Source organism: Molossus molossus, unplaced genomic scaffold (genome assembly GCF_014108415.1).
Source record: "Molossus molossus isolate mMolMol1 unplaced genomic scaffold, mMolMol1.p scaffold_m16_p_15, whole genome shotgun sequence".
NCBI classification, from domain to species: Eukaryota; Metazoa; Chordata; class Mammalia; order Chiroptera; family Molossidae; genus Molossus; species Molossus molossus.
The window spans coordinates 74,909,833-74,936,380 of record NW_023425350.1 but is presented as its reverse complement, the minus strand read 5'-3'; the positions used below and the strand labels follow the sequence as shown (position 1 = coordinate 74,936,380).

At 43.8% G+C, this 26,548-nt stretch overlaps 1 protein-coding gene across 4 annotated transcripts in view; it reads right to left on the bottom strand.

Annotated features, from left to right (window-relative positions):
• Positions 1–717: 717 nt before the first annotated feature.
• Positions 718–26,548, bottom strand: part of LMAN2L (lectin, mannose binding 2 like) — a 34,384-nt gene continuing 8,553 nt past the window's right edge. For 2 of the 4 annotated variants that reach the window (XM_036262925.1, XM_036262924.1), the window contains exons 4-7: positions 11,014–11,175; positions 10,807–10,921; positions 2,733–2,852; positions 718–2,422 (exon numbers count right to left, since the gene is read on the bottom strand). In XM_036262925.1, the coding sequence (XP_036118818.1) occupies positions 2,280–2,422; positions 2,733–2,852; positions 10,807–10,921; positions 11,014–11,175 (540 nt within the window). In that variant the 3' untranslated portion in view covers positions 718–2,279. Of the gene's footprint in view, positions 2,423–2,732; positions 2,853–10,806; positions 10,922–11,013; positions 11,176–12,206; positions 12,240–26,548 lie in introns of all 4 variants that reach the window. The other 2 variants (XM_036262922.1, XM_036262923.1) reach the window with 2 other exon arrangements.

Genomic DNA, 26,548 nt, shown 5'->3' with positions numbered 1-26,548 from the left:
TTTTTGTTCAGATAGAGTAAGAGGAAGAAGAAGAGAGAGAGAGAAAAACATCGACGTGAAAGGGACATCAAGTGGTCACCACCCACACAACCCAACCAGGGCCAGGGACGAACTGCAACCGAGGCACATGCCCTTAGCAGGAACTGAACCTGGGTCTCTTCGGACCGCAGGCTGATGCTCTAACCACTTAGCAAACCAGCCAGGGCTTCTTGTCCTCTTTAAAAAGCCTCACAGTCCACCCTGGCCAGTTTTGCTCAGTAGTTAGAGCACTGACCCGCAGACCAGAGAGTCTCGGGTTTGATTCTGGTCAAGGGCCTGTACTCGGTTGTGGTTCAGTCCCTGGCCTGGTCAGAGTCACACAGGAGGCAACAAGTCGATGTGTCTTTCACATCGATGTTTCTCTCTCTTTCTCTCCCTCCTATTCTGTCTGAAAAATAAATGGAAAAATATCCTCAGGTGAGGATTAAAAAAAAAGGCCTCAAGGTGCTCATGAGCTGAAATCACACAAACCCACAAGTTCGAGCTGTCACTCACACGCCTCCCTCACGAGAAGACCCCTCCTCTTGCACCACTGCCTAAGTCATCTCTGGAGCCCACCTAGGTCCTCCCATCACAGGGTCTATCCAATCTCCCCATAAACTCAAACAAGACAAAAGAACTATTTTCTTTTTCAGTTTGACCCGGTCTTAAGGCCAAGCTCTAGAAGGGTTTGTCGTCTGGCACTCTGGAGCTGCCCTGCTGTTGTGGGGAAGGGGTTAGAAGGATCCCATCTTAACCCCATGTGCAGAGGAGTATTACCACCCATGATACTTAATTAGGCACCTGGGAAGGCTATAAGAAAGCCTAAGAGAACAGAGACCCATACCCAGCTATGATGACCCTCCTTCTGGGTTGAGCTGATTTCCCAACGGAGGAGAAGGCAGAGCAAGGACTGACAGGCTCAGCAAAAAGGCCTGAACCCTTCTCCAAACCCACCCCTAGAAGGAAGAACACTGAGTCAGAAGCTTGTGTTTGGTTTCCATCAGCCATTTTATGAATTTCACTTAGGCTACAGAAGGACACAGCTAGGAAAGCTCCGTTCTGGGCCCTCTATTAGCCAGTTTCATCATGGGGCCGACAGATGAGCAGAGCGGTGAGTGACCCTTGTCCAATAAGGCAGTGGAATAAGGGCGGACCCCTGGAGGATGACACTGAGGCTCTATTGCTCAATGACAACAAACCCTTCCAGGCACAGATGATGAGGGCCTACTGACCCCAGATTTGTAAATGAGAACAGCAACTGTTTCTTCTCCATTAAGAAAAAGAAGCCAGATTTCCTCCTGGGGAGTATCCAGGCTGAGGCTGTAAGAAAAGTTCCTTACATTTTGAACACTCAAAGTGGGATTCCAAAGATCATGACAGACACAAAACATGCAGCTAAGCAGGCTCCAGATGGTCCAGAAACATCTCCATGTGGTCAGATCACTTGGCAAATGTTGCTTTTGGTATCAAAACCTAGAGCAAGTCAGTGTCACAGTTAATCCCACCGCATCCATGAGATCTTCCAAGATTCTCTTGACTTGCACACTGACTTCCAGCCAAACAAGACTGAGGGCCTAATTGGGAAGGTCACAAACTTGTTACCAACCAGGATCCACGCTGACAAGCAAAGGCTAGAGCAGCGGGCCGAAGCAGAAAGCCCTCTCCCTGTGGACATCTAATGAGGGTCAGGGCAGCATGTTTGTTCTACAGCCCCAGGCCCAACAGAGAGGCATCAAATGTCTTCTCGAGCTCAGGCTGCATTTGGAGAGGACAAAAAAAGAAGGGAGAGGAAGGCGAGGCAGGGAAGAAATTTCCATCCAGATTTCCAAAAGAGAGCTCCACAGGTGGACAGAGGCTTAGATAAAAAGCAAAAACCAATGAATGGATGGTAGAAAAGTATGAGGAGATACCAGTTTTCCGTTCTTAAACAGAAGCACGAGGGTCCTGAGTCCGACACCAAGGCAGCCTGGGCTAGGAAGTTCTTTTCTGTGATCTTGCATCTAACAGCAGATGCCATCTCCACCCCTCGGAGCTCCCAATGGCCGGACTGCAGGGAAAGGCACATCACAGCAGCATTGCCCTGGGGTGGGTGGGCTTCCTGAACCAGTTAGAAGTCCTCATGGATGACCATGGGAATACCGTGACAGAACACAGTTCCTGACAGCTGCTGGAGAATGGAGAAGACCGCTGGACTGTGTGGTCAGGCCAGCAGCTGCTCCTCCCACACCTCCTGCCACAGGGGTGGGCAGCAGGATGGCTCAGTAGAAACGCTTTCGGCTCTGTTCCTGCCACTTGTTGTAGAGTATGATCCCAATGACAATGGCAAATACGGAAAACACCAGAGAGAAGAAGACGATGAGGAAGAGGGCCAAGCCACTCAGGGGCGGCAGCGGGGCTGTCACTGAGAGAGCAAGAGAGAAGCAAGTCAGGAGCCTACCCCATTGGGGAAGCCCAACCAACCAGCCACTAAGCTCCCAGGTTCTGATGCTCATTTCTAGGAGCCGGAACTCAGACTCTCCCTTTCCAGATGCTTTCATCTGAAAACGAAGCCACCTTCTCCTGCTCATCTGTAACCTGGAGATAAGTGACAAGCAGGTGCCAGTGTTCCATATTCCTCAGGGGAAGGAGAGAGAGGAGATATCCCCCCCCCCCCCCCCAGTACTGCAACCCTTCTCCCATTGCAGGCCATTTCCTAGGGTCCCCATGCTCACTTTCAGGCAGCTTCATGTTGTCCACCGAGGGTAAGAACACATCTCGATGCAGCTTCTCCTCTTCGGGGGTTCTTTCCACAGTCAGCTCAAACAGCTTCAGGGAAACAATGTCATGGTTGTCTAAAGGAAAAAGAACAAGGACTCCTCAAGCCTTTTCAAAATGAGGTATCTTGGCTCAAGCTTCTGATTCCATAGCTAACTAAGAGTGACCTTGAAAAAAATAACTGCAACCTATTTTTTTAAATTATTTTTGTTATAGATGTTTCTCCTTTTTTCCCCATTGACACCCCTCCTCTCGTCCCCAGCTTTGTTGTCCATGTCCATTGGTTATGCATACATGCATATAAGTTCTGTGGTTTATCTCTTCCCTCCTTTCCTCTGAGGACTGTCAGTCTGTACCCTACTTCCACGTCTCTGGGTCTACCACGTTCCTCAGACTGTTATGTTCAATATATTCCAAAAATAAGTGAAATCATGTGATATTTGTCTTTCTCTGCTTGGCTTGTTTCGCTTAGGATAATACTCTCCAGATCCCTCTATGTCATCTCAAAGGATAAGAGACCTTTCTTTCTTTACATCTGCATAGTACTCCATTGTGTACATGTACCACTGCTTTTTTATCCATTCGTTTACTGATGGACACTTGGGCTGTTTCCAGATGTTAGCTATTGTAAATAGTGCTACTATGAACATGGGGGTACATTTATTCTTTCTGATTGGTGTTTCAGGCTTCTTAGGGTATATTCCTAGAAGTGGGATCACTGGGTCAAATGGCAATTCAATTTTTAATTTTTTGAGGTAACACCATATTGTTTTCCACAGTGGTTGCACCAGTCTGCATTGCCACCAGCAGTGTACTAGAGTCCCCTTTTCTCCACACCCTTGCCAACACTTGTTTGATGATTTGTTGATGGCAGCCATTCTGACAGGTGTGAGGTGAGACCTCACTGTTGTTTTAATTTGCATCTCTCTGATGATTAGTGATGTTGAGCATTTCTTCACATGTCTGTTGACCATTTGCATGTCCTGTTTGGAGAGGTGTCTATTTAGTTCCTCTGCCCATTTCTTTTTTTTAAATCCTTACCCGAGGACATTTCTCCATTTTTTGTTCAGACTGAGTGGGAAGGAGAGAATGGGAGAGAGAGAGAAACATTGACGTGAAAGGGACACATCGAATGGCTGCCACCTGCACGACCAACCAGGGCCGGGGACAAACCGCAACCGAGGCACGTGCCCTTAGCGGGAACCGAACCCGGGTCTCTCCGGACTGCAGGCCGACACTCTAACCACTGAGCCAAATTGGCCAGGGCTCTGCCCATTTTTTAATTGGGTTCTTTGTCTTCCTCTTGTTGAGTTGTATGAGCACTCTATATATTTTGGAAATTAACCCCTTATCTGATGTGTATCATTGGCAATTATGCTTTCCCATAGAGTGGGTTCCCTTTCCATTTTGGTGGTTGTTTCTTTTGCTGTGTAGAAGCTTTTTAGTTTGACGAAGTCCCATGTGTTAATTTTTTCCTGTGTTTCTGTTGCCTTAGGTGGGGTATCAGTGAAAATTCTGCTGCGTATAATGTCTGGAATTTTGTTGCCTACATTTTCTTCTAGGATTTTTATGGATTCATGAGTCACATTTAAGTCTTTTATCCATTTTGAGTTTATTCTTGTGTAGGGTGTAAGTTGATGGTCTAGTTTCATTTTTCTGCATGTAGCTGTCCAATTTTCCCAGCACCATTTATTAAAGAGGCTGTCCTTACTCCACTGTATGCTCTTGCCACCTTTGTCAAATATTAATTGAGCATAATGTCTTTGGTCAATTTCCGGGTTCTCTGTTCTGTACCACTGGTCTATATGCCTGTTCTTATGCAACCTCTCTATTTTCTCATTTAAAAATAAGGATAAGGAACAGTATAGTATTCCATACTAAAGGTTTTTATCAACAAGCATGTATTACTTACATGATTTTAAAATTTAGAGATAATACAAGAATGAAATCCCCTATGATACGTAAAACCTTCCAGCACAGCAAGAGGAGACCCTTTGATGGGAACGACAACATGCAGGGCAGGAAAGGGCCTCACGTGGCAGTGCAATGGCTACAAGCAGGGCACAGCGTCCGGCATGAAACACACTTCCCTTCTGGACTGGGCCTAACGCTTTGCAGCTCCTTGTAACTCTGACCCTGTCTCTTACTAACAATTACCCGAGAAAGGCTCAAAGAATTAGGGACTTGCCCTGGCTGGTTTTGCTCAATGGTTAGAGCATCGGCCTGCAGTCCAGAGAGACCCGGGTTCGGTTCCCGCTAAGGGCATGTACTGCAGTTTCAGTTTGTCCCCGGCCCTGGTTGGGTCCTGCGAGTGGCAGCCACTCGATGTGTCCCTTTCACATCGATGTTTTTCTCTCTTCCTCTCTCTCCCTCCCACTCTATCTGAACAAAAAATGAAAAAATGTCCTCGGGTGAGGATAAAAAAAAAAAAGAATTAGGGACTCAATTTCTCTCTCTCTCTTTAAAGTATCATTATAAATTCATCAATTCAAACACATCTGACATGTTTCAATACACTGAGGTTGTACATCTTATTGATGTTCAACTCCACCCATTTTGGTCCAGTGGGAGCCTATTCAAGTTGGCTTCTGAGACTTTTTATATGAACCCAGAAGAGTTTAAAGATTTTTTTTCATTTTATTGATTTTTAAACAGAGAGGGATAGAGAGAAACATGGATGTGAGAATACACCCCCTACTGTGAATCAAGCCCACAACCTGGGCATGTGCCCTGACTGGAAATTGAACCGGCAACCTTTTGGTGCATGGGATATTGTCCAAACAACTGAGCCACACCGACCAGGGTCCAGAAGATTCTGGTGTCTTCCTTTTTTTTTTAATCCTCACCCAAGGACATTTTTCTATTTTTTGTTCAGATAGAGGAGAAGGGAGAGAGAAGAGAGAGAGAGAGAGAGAGAGAGAGAGAGAGAGAGAAACATCGATGTGAAAGGGATACACTGAGTGGCTGCCACCCACACAACCCAACCAGGGCCAGGGCCAAACTGCAACCAAGGTACATGCCCTTAGCGGGAACCGAACCCAGGTCTCTCTGGACCGTAGGTTGATGCTCTAACTGCTGAGCCAAACCGGCCAGGGCTTCCTTGCTTTTTTGAGAAGTTCCCACTTGTACACTTCTTGTCATAGATCTGCCAGTTCTCCAAGAAGCTCCTGCTCCTCTCAGTGGAGACTGGGATTGAGAGACCACAAATCTCGCCCTGGCCGATTTGGCTCAGCGGTTGGAGTGTTGGCCTTCAGACCAGAGAGTCCCAGGTTTGGTTCCCGCTAGGGGCATGTACCAAAAAAAAAAAAAAGAGACCACAAATCTGAATGCCAGGGAGCTCATGGGTACTTGGTTATTTATCAGGGACTGGACTTCTTGCCATTTCTATTACTAGGATGGCATCTACACCTGCATGAACTCAGAATCTTTAGCAGACCCCCTAGATATGAAGAACTGGATTTGCCTTCAATAAGATGTTTTTGCTGTCAGGACAGAATAAAAAGCCAGGGCAATGCTCCTCACAATGTGGGGCACCAAAGGCTGGGACAGCTGGAATGTGTCCCAACTTTCTCAGCCATCTTCAACAATCTACTGCATAACAGTAAGAAGATATTAACAAAAAAGACCTTAAACAAAAGACACACTTTCTATTAAGGGAAATCCCATAGGCAGAGAACAGAGATTTACTAACCTAGGTATTACCACTAAAAACCTAGAGCAAAAGGGGTCCTTAGGATAAACAAAAAATGACTGTATTCTCTTTGGTCAATTCTAAAAGACGGGAACAACTTCCCATTAAAAAGTGCACTGGGCCCGGATCGTGTGGCTCACTAGTTGAGTGTCAACCATGCACCAAGAGATTGCTGGTTCGATTCCTGTTCAGGGCATATTCCCAGGTTGTGGACCTGATCCCCAGTGGGGGGCATGCAGAAAACAGCCAATCGATGTTCTCTCTCATCGATGTTTCTATCTCTCTCTCCCCCTCTCCCTTCCTCTCTCTCTAAAATCAATAAAGAAAAGAATATAAATAAATAAAAAAAGAAAAGTGCACTGGTAAGTTAAGCTAACTGACAGGTCCTAGAAACCCGTACATTCAAAGGAAAATTCAAAGTAGACAAGGACACCTCTTTTCATTCGAGTCATAACAAGATTACATAGCAAAAACCTAAAGCTTGTGCCTCCTGTGCCTGTGCCAAAGTGGGCTCTGTCCCACAGCTTCCGCATGTTTGCACAGACTTAGACCCCAACTGCCAGAGCAGGGTGAAGGGGGAACGCTGCAAAGGGCACAGAAACTTCTCACAGTGATGGAAACATTCTGTATCTTGACTATGGAGGTGATGACATAGGTGTAAATATTTGTCAAAACTCTTCAAAATATGTACTTCTGTTATATGGAAAGCATACCTCAATAAAGTTGATTTTTAAATTTTTTTAATCCTCACCTAGGGATATTTTTCCATTGATTTTTTAGATAGAGTGGGAGGGAGGGAGGGAAAGAGAGAGAGATATGAGAGAGACACATTGACTTGTTACCTCCTGCACAACCCCGACCATGGCTGGGGATCGAACCCTCAACGCTTTGGTCCATGGGCCGATGCTCTAGCCGCTGAGCCAAAAACTGGCCAAGGCAAAGTTGACTTTTTTCTTTTTTTTTTTCCAAATCTTTATTGTTGGATGTAAAATGTATTACAGATGTTCCACATTTTTCCCCCATTGACCCCCTCCTTCCCACTCCCGCCCCCCTCCCACCTTTTCCCACACTATTGTCTGTGTCCTTTGGTTATGCATATAAGTTCTTTGGTTTATTTCTTCCCACCCCCCCAACCCCTTTCCCTTTGAGGTTTGTCAGTCTAGCAATGAATTTGTGCTTCTTAATCCCTTCACCTTTTTCACCCATTCCCCCAACCCCCCTCCCAACTGGCAACCAACAAAATGTTCTCTGTATCTATGAGAATGTTTGTTCTTCCTGTTCATTTTGTTTGTAGATTCCATTGTCGATAGATAAGTATTCATTGCCATTTTGTTTGTTCATACATTTTATCTTTTTCTTCAAAAAGACCCTTCATCATTTCATACAATAACGGTTTGGTAGTGATGAACTCCTTTAACTTTTTCTTGTCTGGAAAAGTTTTTATATGTCCATCGATTCTAAATGACAGCTTTGCAGGATAGAGTAATCTTGGTTGTAGGTTCTTGCTTTTCATCACTCTCAATATTTCTTGCCACTCCCTTCTGGCCTGCAAAGTTTCTTTTGAGAAATCAGCTGACAGCCTAATGGGAACTCCCTTGTAGGTAACTAGCTGCCTTTCTCTTGCTGCTTTTAAGATTCTCTCTGTCTTGAACCTTTTGCATTTTGATGATGATGTGTCTTGGTGTGGACCTCTTGGGGTTCATCTTGTTTGGGACTCTCTGTGCTTCCTGGACTTGTATGTCTGTTTCCTTCACCAAGTTAGGAAAGTTTTCTGCCAATATTGTTTCAAACAGTTTTCGATTTCTTGTTCTCGCTGTTCTCCTTCTGGCACCCCCAAGATGCGAATGTTGGCACGCTTGAAGTTGTCCCAGAGGCTCCTTACACTATCCTCATTTTTTTGGATTCTTTTTTATTTTTGCTGTTCTGATTGGGCATTTTTTGCTTCCTTATATTCCAAATTGATGGTTTGCTCCTTGGATTTACGTACTCTATTATTGAAGCTGTGTAAATTATTCTTTATTTCAGTTAATGCCTCCTTCAATTCTCACTGTGTATTCTAACTGGTCCTTTTTTATGCTCTTGAGGCCCTTCCTAAGTTCACTGAGGTTCTCACTAAGTTCATTGAGCATCCTTATAAGCAGTATTTTGAACTCAGTATCTGTTAGGTTGCTTATCTCCATTTCGCTTAGTTCTTTTATTGGGGTTTTGTTCTGTTCTGTTCTTTCATTTGGGACCTGTTTCTTTGTCTCCTCATTTTGGCTGCCTCCCTGTGTTTGTTTCAGTGTATTACTTAATGAGAGGTATGGGGCTCACTGAGACCAGATGCTGCTCGTTTGAAAGAATTTAGGAAAAACCTGAAGCAGGACACAAGACAGGCCAATCCTATGGTGAAGCAACTGGCAACAGCTTGGGTGGGCTTGAAAGTTGGGTGGGGCAGGGCCTCAGGGAGTCACCAGGGCGGGGCTACCAGTGTGAGCCAGGTTGCTGGAGTCCCAGATATGGCGACTGTCTGCCGCCCCCAGGAAGGGCTCACCAAAGGAACACATTTGTCCCCAAGAAAGCCCCCTCTCCAGCCCTCGCTCCAGTGCCAAACAGCTCGGTTCTTCCCTGTATGACTCTGGTACCCCTCAAGCTGCCTCCCCTCCAAGCTTAGAGGGAGAGAGTCCGATAAGTCCGTGCGCGGGCCCTTTAGGGAGCTGCCTGGGGCTCCAGCCGCTTCAGCCTCCCTGAGCCTCAGTTCCCGCTGGTTTTTCCAGCCAGAAGTTATGGGGATTCTCTTCCTGGCACTGGAACCCTGAGCGGGGCACCTGGTGTGGGATGGGGATCCCTCAGTCCTCAGGAAGGACCTTCCCAGCCGAGGGAGCCTCCTTATTTTTATCCGCCACACGTGGGTGTGGGACCGGCCCGTCGCTGCAGCGCTCCTTGCGCCTCCGCCCCTCCTACCAGTCTCATGTGGCTGCTGCTTTAATTCCGTAGCTGTAGGACTTCCATTCAGCTTGATTTCAGGCGGTTTTGAATGATGGTTGTTCTGTAGTTTAGTTGTAACTTTGATGTGGTTGTGGGAGGATGCAATACTGCGTTTACCTACACTGCCATCTTGACCGGAAGTCTGACTTTTTTTTTAATGTCAGGATCTTAAAAATCAGATTTCATTTTAAAAATTTGTATTCCCAGTAGACCCAGACACATGGAAGTAGGGCACAGACTGACATCCCTCAGAAGAGGGGATGGGGGGTGAGGGGGTGGGAAGAGATAAACCACAGAACTTATATGCATGTATGCATGACCAATGGACATGGACAACTAAGCCGGGGAAAGGGTGGAGGGGGGGTGGGGTGGGGGGTGCCAATGGGGTAAAAAGGTAAAATATCTGTAACAAAAAAATAAATAAAAATTCATAAAAAGAAAAATAAAAATTTGTATTCCCAGCTTCTCTTAAGAAACTGAAGGCATGGCCTTACTGAGCCCACATTTTCTCTTGGTCACAATGGGCTGGAACCGAGCAGCTGCTGCCCATTTGTTTTTTTGCTAGAATAAAATTCTATTTCATATTAGCTTTATTCATAATAAATTATGTCAAAAACCCCCAGAGTTCATTTCTTTACCTCTCCTCAAAAGACATCATGAGGGGGGCTGACGCCAGTGGCAAGAATGAACAAATCAAGAGAAGCCACATGGGGACCAAGAGAAAGAGAGTCCAAGGGACAGAAAAGAGCAGGCACCGTCAGTGGCCACATCTGTCATGGCTAGCCAGACCGTCAGGGTAAATGTCCAAAAGGGCTGAAGAGAGGACAGAGCCAGGGCTGAGAGCAGAGTGCTATGCAGTCAGGGACACAGAAGTCACTCTCACGAGGACAGTGCTAACGGCACTGTGGAGACGCAGTCCAGGGCAGCATGCTCAGAGCGGGATGGCTGAAAACAGGAGCATCTCTCCCCCCAACACTCACAAGTCTAAGCACAAAGGAGGACCTGGGGCCATCAGAGAGGGACAGAGAAGTCTTGTTAAGAATTGGAACTGAGCACATAACGGGAGGAGAGAGGAAGCGGAATAGAAAGGTGGTATTAGAAACAGAAAAGTGTGGAACTCAAAACACAGGCTGGAGAGCTGGCTCCATGAAGAGGCAAATACTACCTTCCCTCCAAGCATCTCCTGGGACAGCTGTCTGAGGACAACCTAAGCCTGGGGTCTTAAGGAATCTGGGTACGAGAATGCAGGAAGAGAAGCACTCCCAAGGTACCTGCTTCCCAGAGTTCTGCTTGTCCTCTCTGAGAAGCCTCGCCAAGCCTGGCCACCGAGGCGTGACCTCAGTCAGGGCAAGTAAGAAGTGCAGTGGCAGTACCTGAGAGATCCCCAGTGATAGAGGAGGTGCCAAAGTAGTAGCCCCGGGGCAGGCGGACCCCAGGCACCTCAATGCAGTCCCTCCACTCGTGCTTGCCATCAATGTCCATCATTACCTAGAATAAAAAGAAGAAAGAAATCAGGGCCAGGCCATGGAAGCAAGAGCCAAACTGCCCATACTGCCAACTGGTCCAGAACAGGGACTCACCGTCAAATGCCTCTTGACATATCGAATCACAAGGAAGGTGTCATAATGGAGATTTCGGACAATGGCCGTACAGCCCCCCAGCTCTGTCGGCCGCCCATCCCGCTCATGATCATAGCTGAGGGAGCCATTGTTCACCATGGCTGAGATGTAGGGGAACACCCGCTAGGAAAGCAGGGAAGGAAAAGCAGAGGATAGTAAAGAATTACTCTCAGGAACGCCTGGGCAAGCAGCAACGGCACCTGTGCATATACCAACTGAGCACCTGTAGTGACCAGACAACAGCTCAGCCACATGGCTCACAACTCGCTAGAACCCAGACTCAAAGGATGCAGCCCAGGAAGTGACTAAGCTTGTCCTCAGGAGTCCTCCTCACTACAAACCTGGGTGGGTCTAAAATGGCCCCTCTAAGGCTCAAGCCTGGCTCTAGTCTCCTCCCACAGATCACCATTCTGCACCGTTCTGCCACAGACTAGTGCCTTTCTTTTTATGTACATCTACCTATCTAGCCAACTGCCATGTAAACTTCTTTAGGAAAAAATAATTTATTATGCTTCTTTGCATGTCTCCACCTTAGCCCATCCCTTCTCCCCCAGAGTAAATGTTTTGTACACACAGGTATTCTGAAAATACCTGTTAGATCAGGGAGATTTTTCCATTCAGAATAGCTCCTTTCAAATTCTGAAACCCTATGCGCACGTAATGCTAAATGGAGTAGGGCTCAGAAAGAGCACTTCCAGAACCAGGCTGCTGGATGGTGTTCTCTAGCCACGATGACTATTTTAGCCAAAAACCCTCCCAGCCTAGTCAAGCGTCAGCTGCACACTTCTCCCAATGACATACAGGGCAAGGTTCTCCCACTGCACGCTTCCCCAGATCCCGCCCATTTCCCACCTACTTCAGAGGCCCTCTCTTTTCATAGAGTTGTAGGAGCAAACTCCTCCTTGGAAATGATGAGCTGACCATTCCAGAGCAAGCCCAGTGCTGGGCAGTGCAGATGAAAGGAGAGGAGCCATGACGTGTGCCACTCGGTGAGCTCCACACTATCCCCAACAGTGAACATGCAAGGTGAAGACGCACTCAAAATCAGAGACTGGTGACTCTTAAGACAACAGCCACGTGGATTCTAAATAGCAGCAAAGGTTGGATGAACACAGGGAATAAAGGATGGCCACGGTGGATCAAGAATTGAGTACCTGGGCTCCTGGAGAATATCGTCTCTTCTGGGCCTGAGAGGGTCCAACGGGTTTAAAGACAAAAGAAAGCACAAAAGATAGGAGACCAAGTCAGAAAGCAGCAGCCATGGAAGAGCTAAGACCCAGCTGTGAATGATAAACAAACCAAGCTCAATCCCCAAACAGAAATCTGGGGCCTAGGGAGGGCATTCAAGTCCTTATGTACCTCAAAATTATAGGCAAAACTATATGCACAGGTGCTTGTACATTTTCTGAGGAGAGGAGGTATTACTACAACCAGATCCTCAAAAAGGTCGTCTGGGAAGACCTCTCTCAGGTCCTGAAGTTTTCAGAAGCTTTATAAAACACCCAGCACTGCACCATCCAAGCAGGCCTTACTTAGTCTCTGAGAGACGGAAGGCCAGGCCACTAGTTTGTACTTAGACTGTAGTATTTCTATAGGAAGGGGAGAGACAGGAGTAATAAACAGGGCTAAGTTCTTCCAAATTCAAGATGTGCTTTACTCCTCAGGATCTCAGAATATGGCTAGTGCCCAGAAGACAAAAAGACCTGCACTTGAGAGGTTGTGAAATTAACACTAATCCAAAGGGATCACTTACCCTCTAGTTGAGCCTATGGACATCTATCTCCAAATGACTGTTGTCACTCTAACTACAACATGTGGGCAAGAAAAACTCCGTGGAAGTGCTGAAAATGACAGATGGCTCAAGGATAGTTTGTTTTGCTCCAGAAAACTGCTATACTTCTAGCAACATGAGATATCTACACAGGCTCCATTCAGCCCTGCCCTACGGGAAGGGGGCGGGAGCGTGTAGAGCCCAAAGCATTCCTTCCTCTACGTTTCCTGAGCACCTATTACCAGCCAGGCACTGTTCCAGATGCTTAGAATTCAATGGAAACAACATAGACAGGTATCTGCTCTCATGGAGCTGACAATAAAGTGGAAGAGACGAATGATAACAGAATTTCAGACAATGATCAACACTACGATGAAAACAGAAGTGATACAATAGAAACTGATAAGGAGACAACATCTGAGCCGAGACCCAGGTAGTCAGAGGGAGTCCCCCAAAAGCATATACATGGACTAGAAGACACGGGTGTCTGAAACTCAGCTAATGAGGAAGAGGCTAGTGTGAGTTGAGGCAGGAGCCAGATCCTACAGCTAAGGAGTTCAGGGTGTGCTTCAGAGCAGCTCCCGGCTATTTTCCTCTCAGGCCGCGGGTGGAGGGCTTACAGGATGACGAGAGATGAAATAAACCAGTGGATGGTCAAACTGCCAAAATCTACTCTACAATTTTCAACTAGCGTGCTGTAAGAATATTTGAAACATGATTGAAACATACTTGACTATTTAGTCAGGGGCACTGACCCCAAATAAAAGAATGAGAACAGCCCCGGTCAGTTTGGCTCAGCGGTTAGAGTGTCGGCCTGCGGTCCAGAGAGACCGGGTTCGGTTCCCACTAAGGGCATGTACCTCGGTTGCAGTTTGTCCCTGGCCCTGGTTGGGTCGTGCAGGAGGGAGCCACTCGACGTGTCCCTTTCACGTCGATGTTTCTCTCTTTCTCTTCCTCTCTCCCCCTCCCACTCTACTATCTGAACAAAAAACGAAAAAATGTCCTCGGGTAAGGATAAAAAAATAAATAAAAAGAGAAGAGCCAACACAATAGCCATCCAATGTGAACGAATCAGAATTACATCTATTTTTGGTCAGTTCAGCAAAAAATATATTTTATGGTGTGCCGCAGAATGTTAGTAGTTTGTGTGTGCCCTGAGATGAAGAAGGTTGAAAGCTGCTGTTCTAGAACAAGGGGTTTGTGAGTATATCATCAAATACTTTACAGTAATGGTATTGACAAGAAAGCTCATAACTTCAGTAAACAGGATCCTAAGACTTGCTTCATTTACCAACTCAAGAGAGTGCCTAGGAGAACCATCTTCAGCTCCAGGGGGCCGTACTCATCCCCAGGCTGGTGAGGCACCCAGTTATCCAGCAGAGGTAACCTGGGCCACAGGCTCGCCTGGGGGAGCCTTCAGCTGCTCATATAAGTATGTCCTTCAGAGTCCCATTCAGGAAGTCTAGAGCAGGGAACAGGTTTATTTTTAAAAAGCACCACAGGCCCTGGCCAGTTTGGCTCAGTGGTTAGAGCGTTGACCTACGGTCCAGAGGCCCAGGTTCGGTTCCCGCTCAGGGCACATACCTCGGTTGCAGTTTGTCCCCAGTCCTGATTGGGTCATGCAGGTGGCAACCACTTAATATGTCCCTTTCACATCGATGTTTCTCTCTCTCTTCCTCTGTCTCCCTCCCACTCTATCTGAACAAAAATTGGAAAAATGTCCTCAGATGAGAATAAAAATAAATTAAATTAAATTTTTAAAAAAAGCACAACAGACAGGTGTGATGTGTAGCCAAATTTAAGAAACACTGCACTAGCCCTGATTAGTTTGGCTTAGCGGTTAGAGTGTCAGCCCTCAGACCAAAGAATTGTGGGTTCAATTCCAGTCAAGCGCATATACCTCAGTTGTGGTTCGGTCAGCAGCCCTGGTTGGGGTAGTGCGGGAGGCAACCAATCAATATCTCTCTCTCTCTCCCCCCCCTCCTCACACTCTATCTGAAGATAAATGGGAAAATATCCTTGGGTGAGGATTAAAGAAAAAAGAAACAATGCAGCAGACAGAGCCCCACAGCTTTAGAGCTGAAATCTGTCTCCTTCCACGCATGACTTGGCCTCCTACTCTGCCCCTCACAGCAGTAATTATTTAAGTGCATCTTCTTTTCCACGCCGTCAGGAGTCCGTGAAGCACCTCGCGGGTACCATTAATATCACACAGCAGCAATCTCCTTTCCTTGGAAGGCAGCCCATATATAGCTAGAACTGGAATACTGAAGAATTACACTGACTTGCTGGGTGAGAGGCGGCAGTTTTCATTACTAATTCGAGAGTCACCAAAAATGAGGAATTCCTGCCTATTGTGCAAATAGCTGTCTGTAGGATGGAGAAATGCTTTCACGTTTTTTGTTTTTGTTTTTAATCCTCACCGGAGATAGAGTGGGAGGGAGAGAGAGAAACATCAATGTGAGAACAACACATCGGCTGGTTGCCTTCTGCATGACCCTGATCAGGGTCAGGGATGAACTGCAACTAAGGTACATGCCCTTGGCCGGAAATGAACCCGCGCCTCATTGGTCTGGGGACCCAGGCTCCACCGCTGGGCCAAACTGGCCAGAGCCTGCTTTCACATTTTGTACTGCAAGGCCACTTTCTTAAAAAGAGCCCTCCATGGCCTGGCCGGTGTGGCTCAGTGGTTGAGCACTGACCCATGCACCAAGGTTGCCGGTTTGATTCCCAGTCAGGGCACATGCCCAGGTTGTGGGCCAGCTCCCCAGTGGGGGGTACGCATTGATATTTCTAGCTCTCTCTCTCTTTCTTCCTTCTTCTCTAACTCAATAAAGAAAAGAAAAAAAAATTTTTTTAAAGGCTCTCTACATATAATTGTACCTTTAGCATATCTTGATTAAAAGGAGACCTATGAACTTGTGGATTTACGAACCCTGTGCTACAATTCTCCAGGTCTGAAGCGCATGAGCTGTGAACCACTGAACAGAAAAGAGCAAACACGGCCTCTGTCAGGGAGAGCTGGGTCCTAACTGTGATCATGCCACTCCTGACTGCATAACCTTGGGTGACCTCTACCCTCTCTAGGATTCTGTCTCCTCACTGGAAGCAGGGAGAATGACACACAGCTCACAGGGTTAATTAGGAAGATCAAATGAGAATGTGAAGCATTTGGTATGGTGTCTGGCATTCAGGAATCGATAAATGTTCATTTAATCCATGACTGAATTAATGAATTTCTAAATAGAAATACTGTTCACAGGGACTCGTATATAAGCACAATGCTAAACATACATTATTTATTTATTTATTTATTGATATTTTGTTCAGATAGAGTGGGAGGGAGAGAGAGAGAGAGAGAAACATCGATGTGAAAGGGACACATCGAGTGGGTGCCACCCACACGACCCAACCAGGGCCGGGGACAAACTGCAACCGAGGCACGTGCCCTTAGCGGGAACCAAACCCGGGTCTCTCCGGACCGCAAGCTGATGCTCTAACCGCTGAGCCAAACTGGCCAGGGCTAAACATACATCATTTAGAATAGTAATTCCTAGACCACTGGCTTGTCGTAGACCAGTAAATCTCCAAAAATATTTTGGGGGTTCACAGGTTTACCTTTTTTGGTTTTCTGACCTACTAAATATGTTAAAATACAATAACGACAAAACAAGCAACCATCTTTATAAACATTCAATTCTTTATAAGCATTTTTTAAGAGAACATTTTAATACCAAAGAAAGAAAGAACTAGCATTTATCAAGTCACTTCACTGTTCTTACTCTCAGAACAGTGCAACTGTCACCAACTGGAGCTCATGAACTTGGGAGCACTTGGGAGCCACTCTATAGGGCAGTTTTTCCAATGAAACCATCCTGCACCTGAGTAGGCTGGCCACGTTTAGTCTCTGAACCTAGGCAGATATGAAGAAAAACAGGGTAGGAGAGAACAGAGCCACAGTGGCTACTGCCAAGATATCTGCAGAATGTCCCTTGTGAATGTCATTTAGTTGTAAGAATAGCTAGCATTTTCTGAGAGCTTACTCTATGCCAAGTACTGTATCAGTAATGAACACGTGTGCATTCCTTTAATCATCACAACCCATAGGGTTATAGCATTGGTATTCCCATTTCACAGGTAAGAAAACTTGTTTAAGAGAACACAGGTATCACCTGGCCAGTGTGGCTCAGTGGAATGAGAGGTTCAATTTGATTCCAAGTCAGGGAACATGCCTAGGTTGCGGGCTCGATCCCCAGTGGGGGGTGTGCAGGAGGCAGCCAATTGATGTTTCTCTCACACTGATGATTCTCTCTCTCTCACTTCCTCTCTCTAAATAACCAATACAGACATATTAAAAAACAAACAAACAAACAAAAAAAAAAACGCAGCAAAAGAAACAACCATCAAAATGGAAAGGCAACCCACTGTATGAGAGAACATCATTGCCAATGATACATCAGATAAGGGATTAATTTCCAATATATATGGAGTACTCATACAACTCAACAAAAGAAAGAAAAAGAACCCAATTAAAAAATGGGCAGAGGAGCTGAATGGACATAAAAATGGCCAAGAAACATATGAAGAAATGCTCAACATCACTAATCATCAGAGAGACGCAAATTAAAACAACAATGAGGTATCACCTCACACCTGTCAGAATGGCCGCCACCAACAAATCATCAAACAAGTGCTGGCGAGGGTGTGGGGAAAAGGGGACTCTAGTACACTGCTGGTGGCAATGCAGACTGGTGCAGCCACTATGGAAAATAATATGGTGTTACCTCAAAAAATTAAAAATTGAACTTCCATTTGACCCAGTGATCCCACTTCTAGGAATATACCCTAAGAAGCCTGAAGCACCAATCAGAAAGAATATATGTACCCCCATGTTCATAGTGGCACTATTTACAATAGCTAAGATCTGGAAGCAGCCCAAGTGTCCATCAGTAGACAAATGGATAAAAAAGCTGTGGTACATATACACAATGAAGTACTACGCAGCTGTAAGAAAGAAAGATCTCTTATTCTTTGAGACGACATGGAGGGACCTGGAAAGTATTATCCTAATGAAACAAGCCAAGAAGAAAAAGACAAATACCACATGATCTCACTTATTTGTGGAATATAATGAACATAACAGTCTGAGGAAGAGGGTAGACCCAGAAACATGGAAGTAGGGTAAAGACTGACAACCCTCAGAAGAAGGGGTGGTGGGGGGAGGGAACAGATAAACCACAGAACTTATATGCATGTACGCATAACCAATGGACATGGACAACAAAGCCGGGAATGGGGGGGGGGAGTGAAGAGGAGGGTGTCAAAGTGGGAAAAAAAGGAGAAACATCGGTAACAAAAATAAAATTAAAAATAAATAAATAAATAAAGATAAAAGAGAACACAGGTATTGCCCTGGCTGGGTAACTCAGTTGGTTGGAGCATGTTCCTTACACCAAAAGGTTGAAAGTTTGATTCCTGGTCAGGGCACATACCTCTGTTACAGGTTTGATCCCCAGCCAGGGCGCATACAGGAGGCAACCAATCAATGTTATCTCTCTCCCCCCTTTTCCCTTCTCTCTAAAATCAATAAGCATATCATCAGGTGAGGAATAAAAAGAGAGAAAGAACACAGGTATTGAGTAGTGAAAGCAGGATCTGAAATAGATAGTCTGGCCCCAGAGTCCCAGCTCAGTCACTCAGTGAGCTGCACTGCTCTCACTATCTACCAATATAAAAAAATGCTTAGTATATACTGTGAGATACAAAAACAAAACAAAACTAGGTCTACCCTAAAACACAAAGAAATACTGGAGAATGATTCCAGTATTATAAGAAGGACATACATGACAACTGAACGCAACATAGGATCTGGGATTTTCTTTGGCCATGAAGGACATATCTGGACAACTGGTAAAATCTGAATAAGGTCAGTAGATTAGGTAATAGTATTGATATTAACATTAAGTTCCTGATTTTGATCACTTTGCAGTGGTTATGTAAAAGGGTTCCTTGTGTTTAGGAAAAACAGATTAAGTATTTAGGATTAAGGAAACATCATGAAGTCAGTTTATTCTTGATTAGTTTAGAAAAATATAGACAGACACAGACTAACAGACAGACAGACACAGACACACAGATCAAAGAAAAGGCAAAAAAAAAATGTAGTAAGACATTAACATTTTGGGAAATCTGGGTAAAGAGCAATCCAAATTCTGTTGTATTATAACTTATCTCTAAGTCTGAAACTATGTCAAAATTAAAATACTAGATCAGTCTGAATCTATTATTTGCCATATTCTCAATTTTTCCATATATCTAAAAAATTTTAGCCCTGGCCGGTTTTGCTCAGTGGTTAGTGTTGGCCTGCGGACCACAGAATCCCGGGTTCGGTTCCCGCTAAGGGCACGTACCTCGGTTGCAGTTTGTCCCTGGCCCTGTTTGGGGTTGTGTGGGTGGCAACCACTCCATGTGTCTCTCTTGAATCGATGTTTCTCTCTCTCTCTTCCTCTCTATTTCCCTCCCATTCTATCTGAAAATAAGTGCAAAAAAGTCCTCGGGTGAGGATTAAATAAATAAATAAATAAATAAATAAAATAAAATAATTGTTAAAAAAATTTTTTTAATGAAAGTTCAAAAAAAACTATGTTCATGTGACGCAATGTTTTGTTTTTAAAAAGATGTTTGTACAATTTACTTTTGTTTTAGCCTTTTCCAATTTTTCTATAATAACCTTTTATATAAAAATAAGAACAAACAAATGCCCATCTGCAGCACCTCTCTTCACACCTCCATCTGGCCCTCCCCTTGGACCACTTGCGGAATGCACTGTCACTTCCACACACAGACATTTTACAGACTTACAAAACTTTGTAAGTCGCTGGTCCTACAGTAATCTTCATCGGACCAATCCTTTCGCAGGAATCTGGGTACAAAGGTTACAGGATAACTCAGCAATACCCATCCTATATAGAGTGAGATCAGTGAGATTCTCACATTACTGGGCAGCATCAGGAGGCCCCTGCTCCCTAAGACCCCATACTACTACTAAGCTATACTAGGGACTGTCCCCAAGTCTTAAAACTCAACTGAGGACACTTGAAAGGGGTGCCTCCAGCCAGCTCACTACCCAGAAGATGCACATTTATAAACATTACCATGATCTCCTAAACTCATGGATGATTTTAATCCATTTTTCTTAGTTGTGACCCCACGAAAACAACTGAAACAATGTAATCTGAGGACTTCAACAGAGTGCTCTAAAATCAGAAAGCAGTAAACCTGAGGTATGCCCAAACACCGGACACTGATGTTCCTAACTCCTTTACCCTGCTCACAAGAGCCAAGATTCAGAACAGAGCTTAATGTGTGTGCCTCCACTTCACTGCTGCCCATCATTCTGATAAGTATGTGAACACTTCTTGTTAATGGTAAGATCTTATCTACAGTTCTACTTTGGGGATTTCATGAACCTCCTAAAATTGTATGTAAAACCCTCTGCATACCTGCATCTTTCATCATATTCTCAAAAGGGTCAAAACCCAAAGAAAGGTAGAGCACTAACCCAGACCTGAGCACTGGCTCTTGCTTTCTTTTTCCTTCCTTTCTCCCTTTCAGAATCAGAAAAGAAACATTGTCTCCTCACCTTCACTCAATTCCAGCAGAAAGCCATACATTTCTACTTCCCTGGAAAACTAGCTCTCACCATTGGAGCTCAGCCTCAATACCTACCCACATCAGAGCCTGCCAATACTCCCACACCTACTTTCCAAAGGAGTATCTTAGAAACACTACCTCCCCTGGGACTGAAACAAAAAACCCTAAATCACATCCACTTTGGACAAGGACATTTAAGAATTTATGAAGTTTCTTTAATAATGTAAAGATTCTCTGTCAACAATAGAGACCAAGAGGGATCAGTGACTTCATCAAGGGAATGTTTTCAAACTGGATGGCACGGTATTGTTCATTTTCTTAAAGTTTCAAAGGAGGGAAAACAATGATCATATTATAGAACATGGGGTGTACCTGACCTGAGAAGAGCAGTGAGCTTTCACCCCACTCTCCTACCAGCTGTCTCACCCCGCAGGGTTCTTCTCAACCCTGGGAAGAACGAGGACCAAGGCTGCAAAGAGCTGTACTTCTGTGCTCTCCTTCCACAAAGCCTCTTGTCATCACACTGATTTCAACTGAAAAAAGGCATTCCCATTCCACAAGTTCCCTGAAACTTTTCACCAACATCTGACTGTCAGCTGATGACTTCATAATGCCAAGAAAAGATGATCAAGTCATGCTTGAATCACCATTTTAACAAAATAGTAATACTAAGATATAATTCACACAATATACCATTCACCTATTTAAAGTCTGTAATTCATTGGCTTTTAATACATTTGGAGTTAAGACTGTGATTACAATTAATTATAGAACATATCCACTGCTCGAAAAAGAAACCCTTTTCCCCTCTAGCAGTCACTCTCCCCACTCATCTACTTTCTGTCCCTATAGATTTGCCTGCTCTGGACAGTTCATAATCTCATCTTTTGGTTGTTAATCCTCACCTAAGGACATTTTCCCACTGATTTTTAGATGGGGGGGGGGGGACATCAACGTGAGAGAGGAACATTGATTGGTTGTTTCCCACACGACCCCAACTGGGGTCAGAGATCGAACCTGCAACCCAGGTATGAGCCCTTGACTAGGAATCGAACCTGAGACCCTTCAGTCTGCGAGCTGGTGCTCTAACCACTAAGCAAACAAGCCAGAGCCATAATATGCTATGTCTTCAAGGGTCATCTACATTGGAGCACATATCAATGGTACTTGTTTATCCACTGATCAACTGATAGTCATTTTTGGGCTATCGGGAATAATGCTATGAACCCTCACATTAAACTTTTTAGTAGACATATTTTCATTTTTCTTGAGTGTATACCTAGGAGTGAAATTGTTGGATCATGTGAACTCTGTGCTTAATCACTTGAAAAACTGCCCAATTGTTTTCCAAAACAACTGCTCCATTTTACACTCCCACAAGCAGTGCATGAGTGTTCCAATTACTCCACAGCTTTAACAAGGCTTGTTATCTATATTTTCCATTTTAGCCATATAAGTGGGTGTGAATTGGCATCTCATTGTGTTTTGTTGGTTTTTAAAAAATATTTTCTTTGACTTTTTTAGAGAGAAGAGGGAGAGAAACATCAATCAGTTGCCTCTCACATGCACCCCAATTGGGGATCAAACCCGCAACCTGGATACATGCCCTGACCAAGAATCAAACCGGTGACTTTTCAGTGCACAGGACGATACTCAACTGAGCCACACTGGCCAGGGCTGTGGTTTTTCATCTGTATGTCCCTAAGAGCTAAGATGTTGAACATCTTTTCATGTGTTTATTGGCAATCTGTATATCTTCGTTGGGGCAATATCTATTCAGATGCTTCGGCCACTTTTTAATTGGGTTGTCTTTTTCACTATTGAGCTGTATCTAGAATATATAAAGAACTCTTACAAGTCTCTTATCAGATATATGATTTACATTTTCTCCCAGCCTGTGGGTTTTCACATCCTTGATGGTATCCTTCAAAGCACAAGTTTCTAATTTGGGTGAAGTCCAATTTATCTATTTTTTTCTTTTGTGGCTTTTGTTTTTGGTGTCCTATCTAATAAACCATTACCTAATCCAAGGTCACGAAAAATTAACCGTTTTCTTCTAAGAGTTTTATAGATGTAGATTTTACCTTTAGTTCTTTGATCCATTTAGAATTAAAATTTATGTGTGGTGTGAAATTGGAAAAACTTCATTATTCTCCCTGTGGCTATCCAACTGTCCCAACACCATTTGTTGAATAAACTATTTTCCCCATTGAATTGTCTTAGCACCTTTATCAAAAATCAATTGCTCATGGGTGATGGAGGGGGCAGCGGGGGACATCTGTAATATTGTCAACAACAACAATACTGGAGAAAGATAAATGGGTTTAAAGGTTGTTCTTAAACAGGTGAACTACTAATATTAAATCCAAAACTGCCAAAAATAAAAATCAATTGCTCACAAATGTGAGGATTTATTTCTGGACTTTCAATTGTATTCCAATCACCTGTAGGTCTGTCCTTATGTCAGTACCACATCGTTCTTCTTTTATGTTAAAAACAATTTTTTTTTAAAGAGATAGAAACAATAATAAGAGAGAAGCATCAACATCGACCGGCTGCCTCCTGCATGCCCCACACTGGGGATCAAGCTGACCGGGAATTGAACCTCTTGGTGCATAGCTCAATGTTCAACCACTGAACCACAGCAGTGAGGCAGTACCACACTGTTTTATTACCATAGCTTTGTAGTAAGTTTTGAAGTCAGAAAGTATGAGTTCTCCAACTTTCCTTTTTTTTTTTTCTTTATCGATTTTATAGAGAGAGGAAAGGAGAGGGAGAAATAGAAACATAGATGAGAGAGAACATTGATTGGCTGCCTCCTGCATGCCCCCCACTGGGGATTGGGCCCACAACCTGGACATGGGCCCTGACTAGGAATTGAACTGGTGACCTCTTAGTGCATTGGTTGATGCTAAACCACTGAGCCACGCCAGCCTGGCTTGCTCTTCTTTATCAAGATTGTCCTGCCTATTCTGATTCTCTTGAATTTTTGTTGATTTTAGGATCAGCTTATCAATTTCTGCAAAGAAGCCAGCTAGGCTTTTGATAGACAGGAATTGCACTGAATCTGTAGGTCAATGTGGGAGTATCACCATCTTAACAATACTAAGTTTTCCATCCTGGCCAGTTTGGCTCAGCGGTTAGAGTGTCAGCCCAGTGCCAGAGAGTCCTGGGTTCGGTTCCCACTAAGGGCAAGTACCTCAGTTGCAGTTTGTCCCCAGCCCCAGTTGGGATCGTGTGGGTGGCAATCAGTCGATGTGTCTTTCTCACATCGATGTTTCTCTCTGTCTCTTCCCCCTCTCTCCCTCCCACTCTATCTGAAGATAAATGCAAAAAATGTCCTCAGGTGAAGATAAAAAAAAAACAAAAAAAACTAAGTTTTCCAATTCATGACATGGAATGGCTTTCCATTTACTTAGATCTTCTTTAATTTCTTTCAACAGTATTTCATAGTTTTCAGAGTATATATTTTTTAGTTAAATTTATTTCTAAGCATTTTGTTCTCTAGTTCAATTTGTTTGTCTAAGTATTTTATTCCTCTTTGATGATAATATAAATGGAATTTTCTTACTTTCATTTTCTGATTGTTCAATGCAAATATATAGAAATATAATTGATTTTTGTATGTTAATCTTGTATTCTACAACCTTATGAATTCATTTATTATTGACCTTACAAATTCATTTGTTTTGTTAATAGTTTGTGGATTCTTTAGGATTTTCTATATGCAAGATAATGTATGAAAACAGAAACAGTTTTACTTCTTCCTTTCCGATCTACATGTTTATTTTCTTGCCTAACTGTCCTGACTAGAACCTCTAGGATTATTATTTTTTATCCTCACCTAAGGATAATTTTGCATTTTTCTTCAGATAGAGCGGGAAGAAGAGAAGGAGGAAGAGAGAGAGAGAAACATTGATGTGAGAGAGACACATCAAGTGGCTGCCACCCACATGACCCTGACTGGGACCGGAGACAAACTGCAACTGAGGTACTTGCTCTTAGTGGGAACCGAACCTGGGCCTCTCTGGTATGCGGGCCAATGCTCTAACCACTGAGCCAAACAGGCCAGGGCATAGAACCTCCAAGATTATGTTAAATACAAGTGGCAAAAGCAGAATAATCCTTGTCTTGTCCCTGGCCTTAGGGAGAAATATTTCAGTCTTTTACAATTAAGTATGACGTTATCTGGGATTTTTCACAGATTCCCCTTTATCAAGTTGAAGAAGTTCCCTTCTATTCCTAATTTGAGTGTTTTTATTATCGCAAGAGGTATTACGTTTTGTCAAATACTTTTTTCTACATCTATTGCTATGATCAAGTGTTTTTTGTCCTTTATTCTATTAATATGGTCTATCATATTAATTTTCAGATATTAAACCAAACATTAATTCCTAAAATAAATCTATCCTGATTCAGTCATGGTAATATAATCCTTTTTATATGTTACTAGATTTGGCTTGCTAGTATTTTGTTGATAGTTTTTATATCTATATTCATAAGAGATATTGGTCTGTATTTTTCTTATGATGTCCCTATCTGGTTTTAGTATCAGAGTAATATCAACTCAAAGAATAAGTTGGTAGTATCCCTTCCTTTTATATTTTGTAAGGATTTGAGAAGAATTTCATATTAATTCTACTTTACGTATTTGGTAGAATTTATTAGTAAAACCATCTAGTCCTGGGCTTTGTGAGTTATTTTTGGTTACTAATTCAGTCTCTTTACTTGTTATAGATCTATCCAGATGTTCTATTTCTTCAGCTATTATTTCAACAACCATTTATGATCCGGCAACCTTACTGTGGCACAGGTAGTACCCTGCACTCCCAAATACTGAAGCTCTTGACTTACTCACCTAAACTGGAATCCCAATACCACTGCTAGGGAAACTATGTGACTTTGGACAATCTTGTCCTGATTCAGATAGCCAAGTCTAAACCTCTTCTCAGGTGCATTACTGGTTGCTAGCATCTTCCCAGTATTTCCTTGTGGATAAACGTAGTAGGAAGTGGGTTGAACAAGGTCATGTGCACTCTGGTGAAAAGGAAACAAGAAACCAGAGAAGTGTTTTCACTACAGCAGCTTGAGGGATTTGGTGACTTGTTCCACACCCTTCCTGCCAGCTCCTTGTCCTCCTCATCCAGCACATCTTCTACACATGACATTTCCAAGTTTTTAAAGGTACCATATTTGTCACCCTCTCCTTATGTGCTCAAAATAAAGCAAAAATAGTGAGCCCAGCTGGTGTGGCTCAGTGGTTGAACGTCGACCCATGCCCCAAGAGGTCGCTGGATCGATTTCCCAGTTGGGGTACATGCCCAGGTTGTGGGCCAAATCCCCAGTGGAGGGCATGCAGGAGGCAGCCAATTGATGTTCTCTCTCATTGATGTTTCTATCTCTCTTTCCCTCTCCCTTCCTCTCTCTCTAAAAATCAATAAAAAATAATAATGAGACTGTGGTCTCTGGAGTCAAATGCTCTACCTGCATATCACAAGAGTTTTTTAGCTTTTCTGGACTTCAGTTTCTTACCCATAAATGAAGGGATAAAAATCATACATACTCCAAAGTATTGTTTTGATAAATAAATAATACATATAAAAGTGCATAGAACAATGACTGGCACTTTTACATATAATATCACAGTAAGCTATGCTGTTAACACATCTGGCCCTGGCCGGTTTGGATCAGCGGTTAGAGCATTGGCTTGCGGTCCAGAGAGACCCGGGTTTGGTTCCCGCTAAGGGCATGTACCTAGGTTGCAGTTTGTCCCTAGCCCTGGTTGGGTCATGTGGGTGGCAACCACTCAATGTGTCTCTTTCACATTGATGCTTCTCTCTCTCTCTCCCTCCTACTCTATCTGAATAAAATATGGAAAAATGTCCTCGAATGAGGATTTAAAAAACAAAACACATCTGATCTTAGCCTCCAAGACAGTTCCAGGTTGTTGGGATACTGTCTGCACTGAATATAAACTCTAAGAACTGAAGCTGCACAGATCACATGAGAATAATGAATGTCTCCATTCTGAAGGAAATCTACCCGGTAGAAGAAAACAGTGGGTGGGAGATA